The sequence below is a fragment of the Sapajus apella genome, unplaced genomic scaffold (genome assembly GCF_009761245.1).
Source record: "Sapajus apella isolate SASKATOON/1434 unplaced genomic scaffold, GSC_monkey_1.0 scaffold34, whole genome shotgun sequence".
NCBI classification, from domain to species: Eukaryota; Metazoa; Chordata; class Mammalia; order Primates; family Cebidae; genus Sapajus; species Sapajus apella.
In genome coordinates this window covers 1926011-1946108 of record NW_022436974.1, presented here as the reverse complement: position 1 = coordinate 1946108, position 20098 = coordinate 1926011, and the positions used below count along the sequence as shown (strand labels likewise).

The window sequence follows — 20098 nt, the reverse complement described above, 5'->3', positions numbered from 1 at the left end:
TAAACAAATTTACAAAAAAAAAAAAAAATCTTCAAAAAGTGGGCAAAGGATATGAACACACACTTCTCATGCAGCCAAAAAACACCTGAAAAAAAAAGCCCATCATCACTGCTAATTAGAGAAATGCAAATCAAAACCACAGTGAGATACTATCTCATTCTAGTTAGAATAGCAATCATTAAAAAGTCAAGAAACAACAAATGCTGTAGAGGCTGTGAAGAAATAGGAGCACTTTTACACTGGTGGTGGGAGTGTAAATTAGTTCAACCATTGTGGAAGACAGTGTCGCAATTCCTCAAGGATCTAGAACCAGAAATACCATTTGACCCAGCAATCCCATTATAGGGTATATACCCATGGATTATAAATCATTCTATTATAAAAACACATGCACACATATGTTTATTGCAGCATTGTTCACAATAGCAAAGACTTGGAAGCAACCCAAATGTCCATCAATAAGACACTGGATAAAGAAAATGTGGCATATATACACCATGGAATAGTACGCAGTCATAAAAAAGATGTGTTCATGTGCTTTGTGGGAACATGGATGAAGCTGGAAACCATCATTCTCAGCAAACTAACACAGGAACAGAAAACCAAACACTACATGTTCCCACTCATAAGTGGAGTTGAAGAATGAGAACATACGGACACAGGGAAGGAAACTTTACACACCAGGGACTTTCAGGGGGTATGGGGTTAGGGGAGGGATAGCATTAGGAGAAATACCTAACGTAGATGACGGGTTGATGGGTGCAGTAAACCACCATGATATCTATATACCTATGTAACAAACCTGCACATTCTGCACATGTATCCCAGAACTTAAATTATAATAAAAAAAGAAAATCTAAGATAAAATTAAACTGCGCAGAATTTTAATGCATGCTTCTAAGATGTTTGCATTACAGTTGCATTATTTTAAAAATTATTTTCATCTCTAATGGTTTTCTTTTCATTTTACAACTTCCTGTATCTCTCCAAATGTGGCTGTCTAGCAGGGATATGTAAAATCACACTTACTTGATTGTGACTAGACATTTATTTAACATATTGGTATTTGGAAAGTGTACAGTAAGTCTACAGAAGAGAATCTTTAGAAGCAATTGTCCATACTGAGTAACAACTTGGTTTTTGTTTTAAAGTCTAATTACCTCTATTTACCTGTTTAGAAATTAAATATAGAAATCAATAAAATATTTGAGTGGAGTAATCTTAAAACTCAACTAGAGTATTATGAGAGTAAAGTGGTTCATTTTATTGTTTAGGTAAATGAAATTTGAGTTTTTGTATGAAACATTATAATAGCTGAAAGAGAAAATTTGTTTATTTATATGCAAAATTTAATTCAGAATTTCCTTGATATTTAGGCTCCTACATTAGGCAGTTTATCATTATAGTGTATATAAACATATTTATTATGCATATATACGTACTTATTTTGTATTATATATAATTGTTAGCATCAGCCTCATTCCTGGATTAATTATAACCCTGTGATACCCTTGAAGACCCCAAAACTGGGGGAATCTCTAGGCATAGTAGTTAACTCAGGAAGGATACATTTAAACCACATGGGCAGATTTACTCAAGAATTTTTATAGTCTCCAACCTTGTGCTTCAATCTTATTCTTAGAGTTACAGCTTAAGTCTTTGGCTCTGCAGAAAATGACCTCACCTTCAGATCTGGTGTTGTGTACTCACCTAACTCATCCTCTTGTCTATAACCATGCTCTTTGTCTGCTCTTGCCACACTACCCATACAACTTACTTTTGGGGAAGTTTTCTTTGTGGATACACTGCGGTACATGTGTATGTTTTATTACTCATCCCATGCCTATAACAATCCAGTACATATATCTACCTGCTACATCATGCTTTGCTAGTTACACTTATGTTCTGATTCTTGCCTATGCTTTTTATTCTTGGTTCACTTGTTTTTGCTTTTTGTTTATATATACATATGTTTATATATATATATATGTATATAAAAATATACATATGTTTATATATATATGTATATAAAAATATACATATACATGTGTGTAGAGGATTTGGGCATTTGAATTAAATGTTATTTTTGTATGTTTTTGAAGTCCCTACTGTAAAGTTACATTTTTATCTTTCTAATATTATTTGAATGCTGGAGATATTGTTACTTTTTTTTTTTTTTTTAAAGTCTGGGATACATGTGCAGAATGTGCAGGTTTGTTACACAGGTATACGCGTTCCATCGTGGTTTGCTGCACCTATCACTCGTCATCTAGGCTTTAAGCCTCGCATGCATTAGCTCTTTGTCTTAATGCTCCCCCACCCCCATCCCTGACAGGCCCCAGTGTGTTTTGTTTCTCTTGCTGTGTCCATGTTCAGCTCCCACTTTGAGTAAGAACAATGTGGTGTTTAGCTTTCAGTTCTGGGGTTTGTTGAGGATGATGGCTTCCAGCTTCATCCATGTCCCTGCAAAGGACATGATATCATCTTTTTTATGGCTGCATAATATTCCATGGTATATATGATTTTAGAATCAGAATATTTTCTTCATCCAGCCTATCATTCATGGACATTTAGGTTGGTTCCATGTCTTTGCTATTGTAAATGGTGCTGCAATAAACATACTTGTGCATGTGTCTTTATAGTAAAGTGATTTGTCTTCCTTTCTGTATATACCCAGTAATGGGATTGCTGAGTCAAATGGTATTTCTGGTTCTAAATCCTTGAGGAATTACCACACTGTCTTCCCCCAGGATTGAACTAATTTATATTCCCACCAACAGTGTAAAAGCATTCCTATTTCTCTACAGCCTCACCAACATTGTCATTTTTTGACTTTTTAATCATTGCCATTCTGACTGGCATGAGATGTTATCTCGTTGTGGTTTTGATTTGCATTTCTCTAATAATCAGTGATGTTGAGCTTTCTGTCATATGTTTGTTGGCTGCATGAATGTCTTCTTTTGAGAAGTGTCTGTTCATATCTTTTGCCCACTTTTTGATGTACATTTTTTTTCTTTTTTTTACATTAAAGTTCTGGGGTACATGTGCAGAACGTGCACATTTGTTACATAGGTACACACATGCCGTGGCAGTTTGCTGAATCCAACACCCGTCATCTACATTAGGTATTTCTCATAATGCTATCCATCCCATCCCTAGGCCCCTACCCTCTGAACAGGCCCAGTGTGTAATGTTCCCCTCCCTGTGTCCATGTGTTCTTATTGTTCAACTCTCACTTATGACTAAGAACATGTGGTGGTTGGTTTTCTGTTCTTGTTTGCTAAGAATGTTGGTTTCCAGCTTCATTCATATCCCTGCAAAGAACATGAATTCATTCTTTTTTATGGTTGCATAATATTCCATGGTATATATGTGCCACTTTTTCTTTATCCAGTTTATCACTGAGGGGCATGTGGGTTGGTTCCAAGTCTTTGGTATTGTGAACAGTGCAACAATAAACGTATGTGTGCATGTCTCGCATGTCTCTTTATAACAGAATGATTTATAATCATTTGGGTGTATATATATATATATATATATATATATATATATATATATATATAACCCAGTAATAGGGTTGCTGGGTCAAATGGTATTTCTGGTTATAGATCCTTTAGGAATTGCCACAATGTCTTCTGCAATGGTTGAACTAATTTTCACTGCCACCAACAGTGTAAAAGCGTTCCCATTTCTTCACATCCTCTCCAGCATCTATTGTTGTTTTTTTTTTTTTTTTTTTTTTTTTAAAGATAGAATCTCACTCTGCCACCCAGGCTGGAGTGCCGTGGCACAATCTTGGCTCACTGCAACCTCCACCTCCCAGGTTCAAATGGTTCTGCTGCTTCAGACTCCTGAGTAGCTGGGACTACAGGTGCTTACCACCCCATCCAGCTAATTTTTTGTATTGTTTACAGAGATGGGGTTTCACTGTATTAGCCAGGATGGTCTCAATCTCCTGACCTCATTATATACCTGCATAGGCTCCCAAAGTGCTGGGATTACTGGCGTGAGCCACTGCATCTGGCCTGTTTCCTGACTTTTTAATGATCTCCATTCTAACTGGTGTGAGATGGTATCTTAATGTGGTTTTGATTCTCATTTCTCTAATGATCAGTGATGATGAGCTTTGTTTCACATGTTTGTTGGCCACATAAATGTCTTCTTTTGAGAAGTGTCTATTCATATCCTTCACCCACTTTTTGACACGTTGTTTTCTTGTAAATTTGTTTAGGTTTTTTGTATATTCTGGATATTAGCCCTTTGTCAGATGGATAGATTTCAAATTTTTTCTCTCATTCTGTAGACTGCCTGTTCACTCTGATGATAGTTTCTTTTGCTGTGCAGCAGCTCTTTAATTTAATTAGAGCTCATCTGTCGATTTTTACTTTTGTTGCTATTGCTTTTGGTGTTTTAGTCATGAAGTCTTTGCCCATGCCTATGTCCTAAATGGTATTGCCTAGGTTTTCTTCTAGGGTTTTTATGGTTTTAAGTCTTACATTTAAGTCTTTAATCTTGATGGGGATATTTTTGAGCATTCTGTTTTAATTCAATTCAGTAAGAAGAATACTTCTAAAAACCCTACAACTGTGCTGTATTTATGTAAAAAAAAATTCTTCAGAAAAATATTTCTATAAATGATGAATTGTATTTACCCTTCATGGTGCTACAGCTCTCCCTACATGTGTCCTCTTCTAACTCATTTCTCCAAAATCCAGGACTAATTGCAGCCATTGGCAGAGGCATGCTGTCCTCAAGGCAAACCTGATGAGGAACTGTCCTCATCACAAGGTTTGCATACTCCAAAATAGCTCTTTTAGATGCTTCCTGTAATACCATGCTCATTCTCACCACATTTCATTCATGCCTATGAAGAGGAAGGAAGTCTCTCTGGAGCCACACCAGCTCCATTGGGTCATGGACCTTTTGGTTTCATAGTTCCTTCCTCAGTCTAAATTAATTTCAGTCAAAAGAAACTCTAATTTTAAAATACCCATAAAAAATGAATCTAGAGTTTAAACTCATTGATATAGTTAATGCAATTGATACTCTCCTATTTGAAAAGCACTTAAAATACATCAAAATGAACAGAAAAAATAGTGCATTTCTCACTTTTGGCAAATAAAGTCAGAGGTTCCACGTGAACCCTCTAGCTGAGCACATCTTGGAATTAAGAATACTGTCTCCTGCAAATGAGACTAAAATGTAAATGAAAATAAGTGTTTATTTTGAAAAATAAGTATGCAAACAGCCATAACAAATAATTTCACTTGCCGTCCCCTTTTCCATTCAAGCAAATGGCTTTTGATTTAGAAACCTGACTTTCTTCTTCATGCTGCTGAGAAGAATTAGCAGACGTAGTTTGTGATTATGTCAACTCAGGAATATTAAATTGCCTAGAATCATAGAATTCATTGGTCTTTGTTTACTTAACCCAGACATGTTTCTTAAATATTCTTCTATCAGTGGATATGTCTTCTGTCTGTGGCTATGTTTTCCACAGATTGATTGGTTAAAGTTTTCAACTGAACAGATTTATTTAGTATTTTATTAAATTGTTGGCTGCGTGTGATGGCTCATACTTGTCATCTCAGTACTTTGGAAGATCCTGAGGTGGCAGAATCACTTTGGGCCAGGAGACTGACATCAGCCTAGACCACAGAATGAGATCTTGTTTCCAAATAAATAGTCTTAGATGTGATTCTTTTGCTTGCAAAAGCATTTCAACAAGATGCTTTCCCTGAGTCAATAAAAGGTCTTCCACTGTCTTTAGTTGCTGTCATGTTCTCTCTGATGCACAATGTTTTCTTTGAAACCAAGTTGTCCCTAAAGCTCCAGAAATAATATATTTATAAAAAGATGCTGCAAGACTTTTAAAATACTTACTTTGGTATAAATCCTCCATTATCCTTAATCTCCACAATACTGCAGTTCAAATCAAAATCCTAATTGTATAAAAAAGGAAGTTTTTACTTTCTTTCATGTTGTATTTTATTTCATCAAAAATAATAATACCTTCAATTCATTGATGATTTTATGACAGAAGTCATAAAAGTGGTCAGAATTTGACACTATTTGGAAGGCAAACTCCACAGGATTTGCTCACAAACTAGATGTAAACAGCATGAGAGAAAAAGAATTCAAGAATGACTATAAGATTTTTGACCTAATTTAAGAATGGAATTACCGATAAGTGACATAGAGAGGCCTGAGAAACCTTCATGATTGGAACAGACTGGGTAGAAATGGGCTAAGGGGTTCAATTTGAGACACATTAACTTTGATATATCTATTAGACGTCCAAATGGGATTTCAGGGTGGCATTTGAGTATATAAGTATGGTGGTTAAGTGAGAGATTTAGCATAAAGTTATAAATTAGAAAATTACTGGCATATAAATATTTTAAAACATGAGACTTTATGTAAACTCCAAGTAAGTAAGTATAAATAAAGAAGAAAAAGTATGAAAATGACACCCTGGAGCATTGTAACAGAGTGGTGGAGAAGAGAACCAGCCAAAGGAGGCAGAATGAAAGCAATCACTGAGGTAAAAGGAAAACCAAAATAATATCATGCCATGGAAGACAAAGGAATAAAGCCTGTCAAAGAAAAGAGCCTAATGAACGGTGTTAAATGCTGCCAATATGTCCAGTAAAATAAAGACCGAGAATTGATCATTAGTTTTCACTATATGGAGGTCACTGGTAGCCTTGACAATAGCAGTTTTGATGTAAACATAGGCATCAGCATCAAAGTCTAGCAAGAGTGAGTTCTGGAGAGAATAGGAGAAAAATTAATATAGACAACTCTTCCAAGAAACTTTTCTGGCAAGATAAGTAAAGATATCAACATAGTTTGAAGTCGCAGATGCCATAATTTTCTAATGGACTGCAATGGGACTTGGGAGAAAAAAAAGGAGTCCAGGATGGACCAAAGATTTGGGCTACATCTGTAAGAAAGCAACTGTCATTCTCTGGATACGAATACTGCACAAATTATTAAAATAATGTCTATTAATAATATGCCACTGAACATATGAGTATGAAATCTAGGGAAGAGGTTTGTTAAAATATTAGAGTTATCAGTATAAAGGATATTTAAAACCATGAGACTGGATAAATCACCATGGAGTAAACAATGGAAAACAGTAGAACCAAGTTGCATCAGAAAGATGAAAAGAAATCAGCAATGGAGACTGATAAGGCATAGTCAGGTGGGAGAGAAACACAAGTTAAGTTTTGAAGTGTTTCAAAGGATGATCAGCTGTGTGGAAGGATGATGACAGTTCAAGAAAGATGAGTAACAGAGATCTGGCCATAAGGTTTCAGCAACAGAGACCATTCATTGGTAATCTTGGCAGAAGCCAGTATGATGGAAAACTGGGGGTAAGAGCCTGACTGGCACAGGTTCAAGACAGAACGGAAGAAAAATAACTGCAGATAGTAAGTAACAGCACAAACAGCTCGCAAAACAATCAGAGAAACTAAGTGAAGGCTGGAAGGAGGGGAAATGTTAAGAGACCTTAGTTTTTGTTTTTCAGAGGAAAACACCCGCATACCTGTATGCCAGTGGGAAACATCCATTAGAGATGTGGGAGAGAGAGGGAAAAAGAGCTGGTTCTTTTTCTCCATGATACCTTAATAAGGTTCACCTTTTAATAAGCGTAAAATTTTAGTTTCTATTGGAGTAAAAAGTTGTAGGAATGCCGAGAGGAGATTAATTATATAGGGGATTTTGCTAAAGACAGATCATGAATTCCAGCTGTCACAGTGAAAGAACTTCAAGAATTAGGGAATGAAGACGAGCTGGGCAGAAGAGGAAATGGGCAGAATTCTCTGCAGATTAGAATAAAAGGGATGATCATGGTACAGATGCCTGGAGCTACTTGAGATGACTTAAATAAATATAACTAAATTCAACAGTGATGTTAAATCCTGGTACACCCAATGCAAGTACTGATGATACGGTATAGGTTCTGGACTAGAAAAGGCTGAGTATTATCTGAGAATCCCTTTTTCCCTTGTGTATGTTTGTCGAGCATAGCTTGGCATTTCACCAAGCTGTGGTCTAACAGTAGACTTTCCCCCACCCACCTCTAGACTCCAACTGAGCTGCACTGCTCAGTTGCCAGTGCAGCAAGAGGGGACAGATTTTTTTTCCATGTCTTCATGTCATTGCTTTAAAAAAAATCATCAGCTCTGCAGTGCTGTGAGATTTGTCAGGCAGCCCACACTGCCTATGCTCTGAGCATTCACCTTTCACAGAGCTGCTTATTTGGTAACATTCTTTTGAAACCTTTCAGAAGAGATTTTCATGGAAAATTCAAGGTGACTTCATCCCACCTTGCTGTAGTAAAACAGAATTGAGTCCTCAAATCAAGATCACCAACTCCCACCCTTGGCTCTACTGCCATGCCTACAAAGAAATCCAAGACTGATATAAATCCAGAAGATCTTTGCATGTTGTAAGGGACATTCTCCACGTTCTGCCTTTTAATTCCTGTAACAAATATTTAGAAACATTTTCTAGACAGTAGAGATGAGTAAACAAGAAAAGCAGTCCCAAATAGAGCATATAAGCCATGTGAAAATACTTCACTAATGGTAATTGTATTGACAAACAATTTTATGCTCTGACAAAGATGTAAATGTAGTTCAAAACTCACTCTAAGGAGAATTCAGTGTTTCTAGTCAGATACCACAGTTTTTTTTGTTGTTGTTTGGGTTTTTGTTGTTGTTGTTTTTGAGACAAGCATCTTGCTCTGTAGTCCAGGCTGGAGCGTGGTGGTGTGATCTCGATCTCGGCTCACTGCAACTTCTGCCTCCCAGATTCAAGCGATTCTCCTGCCCCAGCCTCCCGAGTAGCTGGGATTACAGGTTCACGCTGCAACACCTGGCTAATTTTTTGTATTTTAGTAGAAATAGGGTGTCACCGTGTTGCCCAGGCTGGTCTCAAACTCCTGAGCTCAGGCAATTTGCCCACCTTGGCCTCCCAAAGTGCTATGATTACAGGTGTGAGCAACCACATTTAGCCACAAACTGTATTTTTAAATTAGAGAGACATATTCTTAATTTACTGCTTGGAATTACCAAGTGACTAAACATGTTCGCCAGAACTAGGAAAGCAAACAGCTCAAGAAATTCCCTAGAAATTGAAAGAAAACTGTTTAAATTATAGTTCCAACTGGCCCTTTATCTAGGGCTGAGGGGTTGATGAAGTAATTATTAGCGTAGACAATGTCAAGTTTTGTGTAAAGATAAAAGAGTTCTAATTAACTCCAACAAGCTTTGACATATGCAAGTGCTTACTCCTGAAGATTGATTTTTATTTTACTAATGACACTGAAGGTGACACCATGACATGACCACATGTTGTGAGGAAATATGATCAGCCTGCTGATTGTGTCAGTAGCACTGATATTCTTGATTGCCATTTGTAGCATGTTTCCAGTCTTCCTAATGACATGAAATTTCCTTCCTTTCTATAGTCCCAGAAATCATAACAGGGGACATGGAGTCAGCCATGGCTGTGGACCTAAATCCCTGGGTGGAATATGAATTTCGAGTGGTGGCCACCAACCTTATTGGAACAGGAGATCCAAGCACCCCATCTCGAATGATCCGCACAAATGAAGCAGGTAAAAATTTGGAAGAGTCAGATTGGATTTGGTGTACTTCTAATCATCTTGAAAGTGAGTTGAATTAGCCATGACTGCTCCATTGCTTGCCTGAGCATAATTTATCTTGATTCATTTACCTAGACATCTTAACATTATTTTCTTTAATTATTCATTTAATTTGTTCTCAGAAATTTATCTCCTCATTTCCACAAATACAGCCATCCAAATGCTTCTATTTTTGACCAATCCTTGCACTGATCTTCAGGTTACCACAAAACTAAAGCAGTTAATTCATTCTTCTAATAATATACTCATTCATTATAGCATACCCTTAAGATTCAGAGTAAAATGGCTCACCTTCTTTTTCTCCAGTGACACTTTAATTACAGTGTACTTCCTTAGAACTCTCTTATGTTATCCTTTACCACCAAACCCATATAAATTACAATTTGGAAAAAGTAAACATAATCTTTCCTTGACCTACTGCCTTCTTGAAGTTTATTGTAAAATAAATACCCATCTGCTCCTTGACTTAAAAACATAGCATTCTTGTCATCTTTTAGAAAAAGCATCTTTGATAAAATGTTTCTAATAACTAAGAAATTAATATCTCTATTTGAATTTTAAGATATCTTGCCTATCACCTGGAAGGAGCAGGAAATAAAGAAATACAGAATACAGAAATTTTCTGAGTAGATTTTTTATGACTTTGGACAAGGTCTATAAAAGATAGACTTTGTCTATCTTTTATGTCCCTCTAATACATAAAACACCTGGTTACACATTTACTTAGCGGAACACACACGTTAATAGTGTTGATAAGAACAATATGAAAACAGTAAGAGAGATAGAGGGAAGATCAGGGATAGGTACAGGGATGACAAAATAACAAATGCTAATGTTTTTATTCTCGATAATATATCAGTCTCAAATAAAAATGCATTGAAAATGAAGATTTGTATTATTTGTTCAATGTCCTATGTTGGAACCTAGAACAGTGTTTGGTACTGGTACTCAACATGTCATATTTCTAAAGGGAACAATTTTTTTTCGTTTATATTGCCCTACACACCAGTACATAGGTTAAACACACATGTATGTACAAGACTAAGAATTAACTGTGCCAATTTTGTATTATAAATTTGAACCAAAAATATGATTTTAGACCTCTAACAAATTAAACAAAGATTATAATCATTAAAATAAACTATCAAAACATTTGGCTTTTTCTCTAAAACATACTATGGTCCAGAAGTGTCGGGGTCACCACCTTCAGGGGTCTGTCCTGCAGACCCTGACTCGGCAACGGATGAATAAAGTAAACTGACACACAGATATTATGCTTTACCAGTTTGGCTGAGTGTCCTTGGCTGCTTTACAGACTCCCTGGAGAGTGCTATAAACAGCTGCAACCACCAGGCACAGAGACATGCATTTATTTATTAAAGTTTAATTGACAAAGGTTGAGTCAACAACTTGTACAGAAAGATCAAAGGCCAGGTTCTGATGCCCAAAGCAAACACCGTTAGTGGACAATATCACTAGTCAACCTCCCCGAGAGGGATATCCAGCTCAAAGGTTAGTTTTAAGACCACGTGAGTAAACAAATTCGTTAGGTAAACTGCCCCACAAACCCTAGCTATTTACTTTACTTATTAACTAAATGTAAGGGGGATTTAGGCTGCCTTCAGCCAAAACTTCTACTGAAACTATGAAAAAACTCTTAAGCCTTCCAAAAGGATTTGAGACTACAGTCTTATAACTTCCTCTGCTATTTTTCCCTTAATATTTTTGCCACCATCCTGAGTGAATTTCCACACAGACAGATGGATGGATGGATGCATGGACAGATGAGCGGGCAGGCAGATGGATGAATGGGAAGGAGGGAGTGAGGGAGGAAGGGAAGGAGATAGAGGGGAGAAGGGGAGGAAGGAGAAAAGAAAAAGAAAGAAAAAAATATTTCAGGATGGCCCACTAGACTCAGAGAAGTGGAACAGCTACTACTGAGGGACCCAGGGACTGGCATGCTCCTAACAGATCTTCACTGGGAAGGCACTGAAAGTGAACAGAGGGAAAACACAGAGAGTGGGCAGATTGGGGGAGAAAGGTGGGAACCCTACACACCCAGAATTATTCCTAGCCTCCAAAAGCTCTGGGGGAACTGGTGAGTTGAACTGGCAAGGAGCAACCCACCCTTGCCACAGACCTGTGGAACCCCAGCAGAAGGAGACAACCTGGACCACCACAGACTGTGGACTTGCTAAGGAGAGCTGTGTAGGAACTGCAGGCCAGCTGATGCAGAGCCCAGGAGGTTTGGTGCAAGAGCATCTGTAGTGGAGCATGGTGAGGGATAGCCATCCCTCTAGGTTCAATTTGCTGCATAGGAGACTTTAGCCCTAGGGTAACTTTCTGTCTGTCCTGAACTCTGTAGGGCAGTTTTGCCCATCATATGGGGCCAGTCCAACCTGAGCAACACCTTGGTCTGCTGGCCTCTCCAAGAGCCCCAGTATGGCCACACCTTTTGCAGGGCACCCTCAGGAGCCTTGGGAGGCCTCACCATAGCTTCTGCTCTGGCAGACCCTGACTGAAAGGCAGAGAGTTCCAGTGGGGCAGCTCCTATGGCCACTCACCAACCTGCACAGTCCTTTCTCACACTGCAGCTGCAGCGTCCCCCACACCTCTCCATTGGGCACCTCCCACATGAGTTTGCTGGGAGTGTCTGCTTAGGGGTAGAGATTTGGGTTTGCTTTCCTTGCTCTGATGGCCCCTGATAGTGCCGTCTGCTCCTCCTTCCCCTGCCAACTGCCATTGCAGACAGGGTCTTGGCGGGTACAGAGCCAGAAAGCCCCACCCCCACAAGTACCCCACCCTTGCATTAAGAATGCACAGAGAACAGCAGATCCTCCCCCACCCTTTGTGACCCCTCTGGCTAGCAGAGCAGAGAAGACACACAGACCTGTGTCTGTCAGTGTCTCGCCCCCAGCCAATACCACCTCTAGCTCAAGGAGGCACACAGTTGTCATCAGGCCCCACCACCACCACCCTAGCCCCATGCCCAACCCCCACTGCAGTGCCTCCACCACTGTAGTGAATGTCCCCAGGGAGACAGGCAACCAGGAACCCACTAGCACTCAGGGATAGAAATATTCAATATAGTAAAAATGACCATACTGGCCAAAGCAATTTATAGAATTCATGCTATTTCTATTTAACTACCACTGACATTCTTCACTAAACTACACAAAACTATTTTAAAATTCATATGAACTAAAAAGGAGTACAAATAGCCAAGGCCATTCTAAGCAAAAAGAAGAAAGCTGGAGACAACATGTTACCCAACTTCAAACTATAGTACAGGGCTACAGTAACCAAAACAGCACGGCACTGGTACTAAAACAGACATATAGACAAATGGGACAGAACTGAGAGTGCAGAAATATGGTCTTATTCCTACAAGCATCTGATCTTCAGCAAACCTGACAAAAGCAGTGGGGAAAGGATTCTTTATTCAATAAATGGTGCTGGAATAACTGGCTAGCCATATGCAGAAGATTGAAACTGGACCACTTCCTTTCACCATATGCAGAAATTACCTCAGGATGGATTAAAGACTTAAATGTAAAATCCAAAACTATCAAAACCCCATAAGGCAGCCTAGGCAATACCATTCTGGTCATAGGAACAGGCAAAGATTTTATGATGAAGATGACAAAAGTAATTGCAACAAAAACAAAAACTGACAAATGGGACCTAATTAAACTTAAGCACTTCTGCACAGCAAAAGAAACTGTCAACAGAGTAAACAGCTAACCCAGAGAATATGAGAAAATTTTTGTAAACTATGTATCTGATAAAGGTCTAATATCCAGCATTTATAAGGAACTTAAACAAATTTACAAGAATAAAACAAACAGCCCCATTAAAAAGTGGGCAAAGGATATGAGTAGACACTTTTCAAAAGAAGACATACATGTGGCTAATAACAATATGAGGAAAAGCTGAACATCACTGATTACTAGAGAAATGAAAAAATGCAACGATATTAAAACCACAAATGAGATACCGTACCATCTCACACCAGTCAGAATGGCTATTACTAACAAGTCAAAAAATGACAGAAGCTGGCAAGGTTGCAGAGAAAAAGGAACACTTATACACTCGGTGGGAGTATAAATTAGGTCAACCACTGTGGAAGAAAGTGTGATAACTCCTCAAAGTCCTAAAAACAGAAATAACATTCGACCCAATACACCCATTACTGGGCATATGCCCAAAGGCTTAATTGGTTGATGAAATAATCTGTACAACAAACTCACATGTCACAAGTTTACCTAGTAACAAACCTGCACGTGTACCCCAGAACTTAAAAGTGTGACTAAAAAAAAATTCCATATGGTCAATTTATCCCAATAAATGTAAATAACAATACAAAATACGTTCAGTTTCTACCATATAAACGTTACTCAACCAAGAAAATAAAAGGTAAAATGGCTTATATATGTTTGAAAAGAGCCACAGAAAATCCAACTTTTCCACTTTTGTGATTTGCCTATTATAAGTTGTTTTTTTCTGCTACCTTTTCAACAGCATGAATTTTAAATTGTGCATTAACTGCCTGGTTGGATTTTCATGCATCCATAAAATCAACCATGCTTTCATTGTGTACAGGTGTTCATTAATTAAGAGCATAACAGGTTAGTTGTTCTTCATTTTATGTACTCACTGTGCAGTTACTGAAATGACTGCCAATAGAAGTACTTATGCTCACATATTTTCTAAAAAGCATCGCCTTATTTTGCATATTGTTAATTGTGTTTAAACAAAGGCAAAGATTACTGCCTAATTCAGAGGCTCTCTATAAATATTCATTTTCAAAATAAAGAATCCATTTGGGATGAATAATCCATTTAAACTTTTTATGGTATATATCTCCTTGTGCGATTAAAAAGCATTTTAGCAAAATTACTTTTACATTTCAAGCTAAAGTGTATTCAGATTATGCATTTTAAAAGACTATCTCTGCAGCTACTCAATCATGTATTGCCCGTCTCTCTATTTTATCATGAGTTCTATATATGTAACATACTTTAGTCCATTAAAATCTTAAAGAAAAGAAGTAGCATGGAAAATGCATGAAGCCCTCTCCTTTGAAAGTGAGCTGAGGAAGGTTTGTATTGCGTACTTTATGCTTCTTGTGCTGTGGTACTGCACAGAGCAAGAGCTACTAATGGTGTTGGACCAAGTGTTGAGTTCTGTGCCAGTTTTGTCAGGCAGCACAGATTTTAAAAGGCACCAGTATTTTGAGACAGCCTCTCAAATGATGCACTCTGCCTCTATTAAGTACATATTCAGTATTTTAAAAGATAATGCTGTTCTAAAGGGCCAACCAACTTCGAAAATAGACCTGCTTGGTAGAGAAAAGGTTTCACATTAGGGATGTTGAATAGAAAGTGGTATGCCTCTTTAAGTTTCACTTACTTAATAGAATATTGTAAATTCCAAAGCAGTATAGTCAACCATTTCTCCCATGGAACTGCTCCTTTTCTACATACCAAAAAACAGAATTTTTCTTTAAAATTTTTCTGAAGAGTATATTCTGAATTTTCCAGTCATCAGGAAACAGGCATGGTGGCTCATACTTGTAATCTCAGCACTTTGGGAGCCCAGGAGTAGGGGTCATCTGAGGCCACAGGAATTCAAGATCATCCCAGCCAACATGGCGAAACTTCATCTCTACTAGCCAGGCATGGTGGAACATGACTGTAATTTTAGCTACTCAGGTGACTGAGGCATGAGAACCTGGGAGGCAGAGGTTGCAATGAGCAGAGATTGCACCACTACACTTCAGCCTGGGCAACAGAGTGACACTCTTTCAAAGAAAGAAAGAAGGAAAGAAGGAAAAAAGAAGGAGAAAGAAGGGAGGGAGGGATGGAGGGTGGAAGGAAGGAGAGAAAGAGAGAGAGGGAGGAAGGGAGGGAGGGAGGGAGGCTCTTGATAGTCAGCAAAGATAAGATAAATTGGTTCAGTCCTGTTTCTTAGGATTAATTCCAATTTCTTAGTATTAGGATGTCAAAATAATAATACAAATATATGTTTTTACTTACGTGCACAGACATTTAATTTTTAATTTATGTGGGTATACAGTAGATGTATATATCTTTGAGTTACATATTTTACTACAAGCATACAATGCTTAATCACATCAGGATAAAGAGGGTATTTGTCCCCTCAAATGTCTATGCTTTGTGTTTCAAACCATTCAATAATACACTTTTAGTCAGTTTAAAATGTACAATTAATTTTTTTGTACTATATTCACTCTGTTATGGTAGCAAATACTAGGTCTTATTTATTCTTTCTAGCTATTTTTTTTATACCTATTAACCATCCTCCCTTACCCTCAAGCCCCCACTACCAACTACAGTTCCCAGCCTCTGGTAACCATCCTTCTTCTATTTACATGGGTGCAATTGTTTTAATTTTTAGCTCCTACAAATGAATGAGAAGATGGGATGTTTGTCTTTCTGTACCTGGCTTATTTCACTTAACATGATGACCTCTAGATCCATCCATGTTGTTGCAAATGACAGGATTTTATTCTTTTGTATGGCTCGAAAATGCCCCATTGTGCACAAGCACCATATTTTCTGTATCCATTCATCTATTGATGGACATTTAAGTTTCTTCCAAATCTTGATTATTGTGAATATTACCACAATAAACATGGGAGTGCAGATATCACTTCAATAAACTGATTTTCTTTCTTTTGGGTATATACCTAGGAATGTGATTGCTGGATCATATGGTAGCTCTATTTTTAGTTTTTTTGAGGAACTTCCAAGCATTCTCCATAGTGGTTGTTCTAATTTACATCCCCACCAACAGTGTATGAGGGTTCTCTTTTCTCTAGATCCTCACTAGCATTTGTTATTGCCTGTCTTTTGGACATAGGTCATGTAAACTGGGGTCAGATGGTATTTTATTGAACTTTTGATTTCCATTCCCCTGATGAATGATGTTGAGCACATTTTCATATGCCTGTTTGCCACTTATATGTCTTCCTTTGAGAAATGTCTATTCAAATCTTTTGTCCATTTTTTTTTACAGATATTTAGATTATTTTTCCTATAGAGTTGTTTGGCCTCCTTATATATTCTGTTTATTAATTCTTTGGCAGATAGGTAGTTTGAAAATATTTTCTCCCATTCTGTGGGTTGGTGCTTCACTTTGTTTACTGTTTCCTTTGCTTTGCAGATGCTTTTTAACTTGATTTGATCCCATTGTCTATTTTTGCTTTAGTTTCCTGTGCTTGTGGTATATTGCTCAAGAAGTCTTTGCCTACTCCATTGTCCTGGAGAATTTCCCCGATGTTTTCCTGTGGTAGTTTTGTATTTTGAGGTCATAGACTTAAATCTTTAATACATGATTTGATTTTTTATATGGCAAGAGATAGGAATGTAGTTTCATTTTTCTCCATATAGATATCCAGTTTTCCCAGAACTATTTAGTGAAGAGATTGTCCTTTCCCCAGTGGATATTTTTAGAACTTTTGTTGAAAATGAGTTCACTGTAGATGTATGGATTTATGTTGTGGTCCTCTATTCTATTCCATTGGTCTGTGTGTCTATTTTATGCCATTGCCATGCTGTTTTGATCACTGTAGATCTAAAGTACAATTTGAAGTATGATAATGTGATTCCACCAGTTTTGTTCTTTCTGATAGTTTTGGCTAGGATAGTTTTGGCTATTCTAGCTCTTTTGTGATCTGATATAAACGTTAAGATTGTTTTTCCTATTTCTGTAAAGAATATCATTGTTATTTTTATAGTGATTGCATTAAATCTGTAGATTGCTTTGGGTAGTATGAACATTTTAACAATATTGTTTCTTACGATTCATGAACATGGAATATCCTATTGTTTTGTGTTCTTTTCAATGTATTGTATCAATGTTTTATAGTTTTTGTTATAGAGATCTTTCATTTATTTAATTTCTAGGTGTTTTATTTGAAGCTATTGTAAAGGGGATTACTTTCTTGATTTCTTTTTCATATTGTTCACAGTTTGCATATAAAAATGCTACTGATTTTTGTATGCTGATTTTGTGTCCTGCAAATGTACTGAATTTATCAGTTCTAATTGTTTTTTGGTGGGGTCTTTAAGTTTTTCCAAACAAAAGATTATACCATCTGCAAACAAGGAAAAGTTGTTGTCTTCCTTTCCAGTTTGGATGCCTTTTATTTATTTCTCTTGTCTGATTGCTCCTGCTAGAACTTCCAGTACTATGTTGAAAAACAGTGGAGAAAATGGGCATTCTTTTCATGTTCCAGATCTGGAAGGAAAGGCTTTCCGTCTTTCCCCATTTAATGCTAGTTGTGAGTCCATCATACATGATTTTTATGATGTTGAGTTATATTCCTTCCATACCCAGTTTATTGAGAGTTTATTATGAAGAGATGTTGCATTTTATCAAATGCTTTTTCAGCATCAACTGAAACGATCATAGGAGTTTTTGCCTTCACTCTGTTGATATAATGTATCACATTGACCTACTTGTGTATGTTGAATTTGCCTTGTATCCCAGGGATAAATTCCACTTGGTCATGATGAATTAACTTTTAAATGTGTTGCTGAATTCAGTTTGCTTGTATTTGGTTGAGAAATTTTGCATCAGTACTTATCAGTGATACCAGCCTGTTGTTTTCTCTCTCCCTTTTTTTTTAATGTCTTTATTTTTGGTATAAGGGTGATCCTTTGAATTTCTGCAGTGTCAGATGTAATGTCTCCTTTTCATGTCCAATTTTGCTTATTTACATACTCTCTCTTTTTTTCTTAGTCTGGCTAAAAATTTGTTAACTTAAAAGAAAAAAAAACTTTTGCTCTATTGATCTTTTGTATTGTTTCCTTCAATTTCACTTACCTCTGCTCTGATCTTTATTACATTTTTTCTTCTAATTTTCGGTTTGGTTTACTCTTGCTTTTCTAGTTCCTTAGGATGCATAATTAAATTATTTGAAGTATTTCCTTTTTTTTTTTTTAATGATGTAGGCACTTATAGCAATAAACTTTCCTCTTAGTATTGCTTCTGCTGTATCCTATGTGTCCTGGTATGTTGTGTTTCCATTATCATTTGTTTCAATATATTTTTCAATTCCATTCTTAATTTCTTCATTGACCCATGGGTCATTCAGTAGCATTTTATTGTGACCTAACATATGGTCTCTTCTTGAGAATAATCAGTGTGCTAATGAAAAGAATGTGTATTCTTCAGCTGTTGGATAAAATGTTCTGTAAATATTTATTAGGTCAATTTGGTCTATAGTGTAGATCAAATCCAGTGTTTCTTTGTTGATTTTCTGTCTGCAAGGTCTATCTAGTGCTAAAAATGAGGTATTGAAGTCTCCAGCTATTACTGCATTGAGGCGTATCTCTCTTTCCTTACCTCTAATAATATTTCCTGTGTTCCTGTGTATATCTGGGTACTCGAGTACTGGGTGCATATGTATTTTAAAGCGTTATATCCTCTTGCTGAATTTACCCCTTTATCTTTATATGGTGAACTTCTTTATGTCTTTTTATAGTTTATGTCTTGAAATTTTTTTTTCTGATATAAGTATAGCTACTCCTACTTTTTTGTGATTTCCACAAATGAAATATATTTTCATTTCAAAAATGAAATATATTTTTCTATCACTGTATTTTCCGTCTCTGAGTGTCTTTACAGGTGAAGTGTGTGTCCTGTAGAAAACAGGTCATTAAGTCTTTTTTTTTTTTTTTTTTTAACCATTCAGCCACTCTGTCTTTTTATTAGAGAGGTTAGCCCATTTACATTCGGCATTACTACTGATAAGTAAGGACTTACTCCTGCCATTTTATTATTTGTTTTCTGTTTGTTTTGTGGTCTTTTCTTTCTTCTTTCCTTTCTTCCTGTCTTCATTTTACTGAAAGTGTTTTTCTCTAGTTATATGGTTTAATTGTCTTTTTGTTTTTTGTGTATCCCTTTTAAGTTTTTCACTTTGAGTTTACCATGAGGTTTGCAAATACTATTTTATAACTCATTATTTTAAGCTGATAACAACTTATCACTCTTTGCAAACAAACAAACAAGAAAAAAATGAGTAAAAAAATCTACACCTTAACTTTATCCACCTCCTTTTCTACTTTCTGCCGTTTCTATTTATATCTTATTGTACTGTCTTCGAATGTTGTTGTAGTTACTATTTTTTATTGGTTCATCATTAAATCTTTCTACTTAGGATAAGAGTAGTTTATATACCACACTTACAGTGTTATAATATTCCGTGTTTTCCTGTGTACTTATTATTACCAATGAATTTTGTACATTCAGGTGGTTATTTATTGCTAAGTAATGTCCTTTTCTTTCTGATTGAAGTATTCTCTTTAGCATTTCTTATAGGACAGGTCTGGTGTTGATGAATCGCTCAGCTTTTCTTCATCTGGGAAAGCCTTTATTTGTCCTTCA

The 20098-nt window shown here is 36.7% G+C and overlaps 1 protein-coding gene across 1 annotated transcript in view; it reads left to right on the top strand.

Annotated features, from left to right (window-relative positions):
* CNTN5 (contactin 5) overlaps positions 1-20098 on the top strand; it is a 1397849-nt gene that overhangs the window by 1292326 nt on the left and 85425 nt on the right. Inside the window, exon 18 of the mRNA XM_032295928.1 lies at positions 9485-9634. Within this exon, the coding sequence (XP_032151819.1) occupies positions 9485-9634 (150 nt within the window). The remainder of the gene's footprint in view (positions 1-9484; positions 9635-20098) is intronic.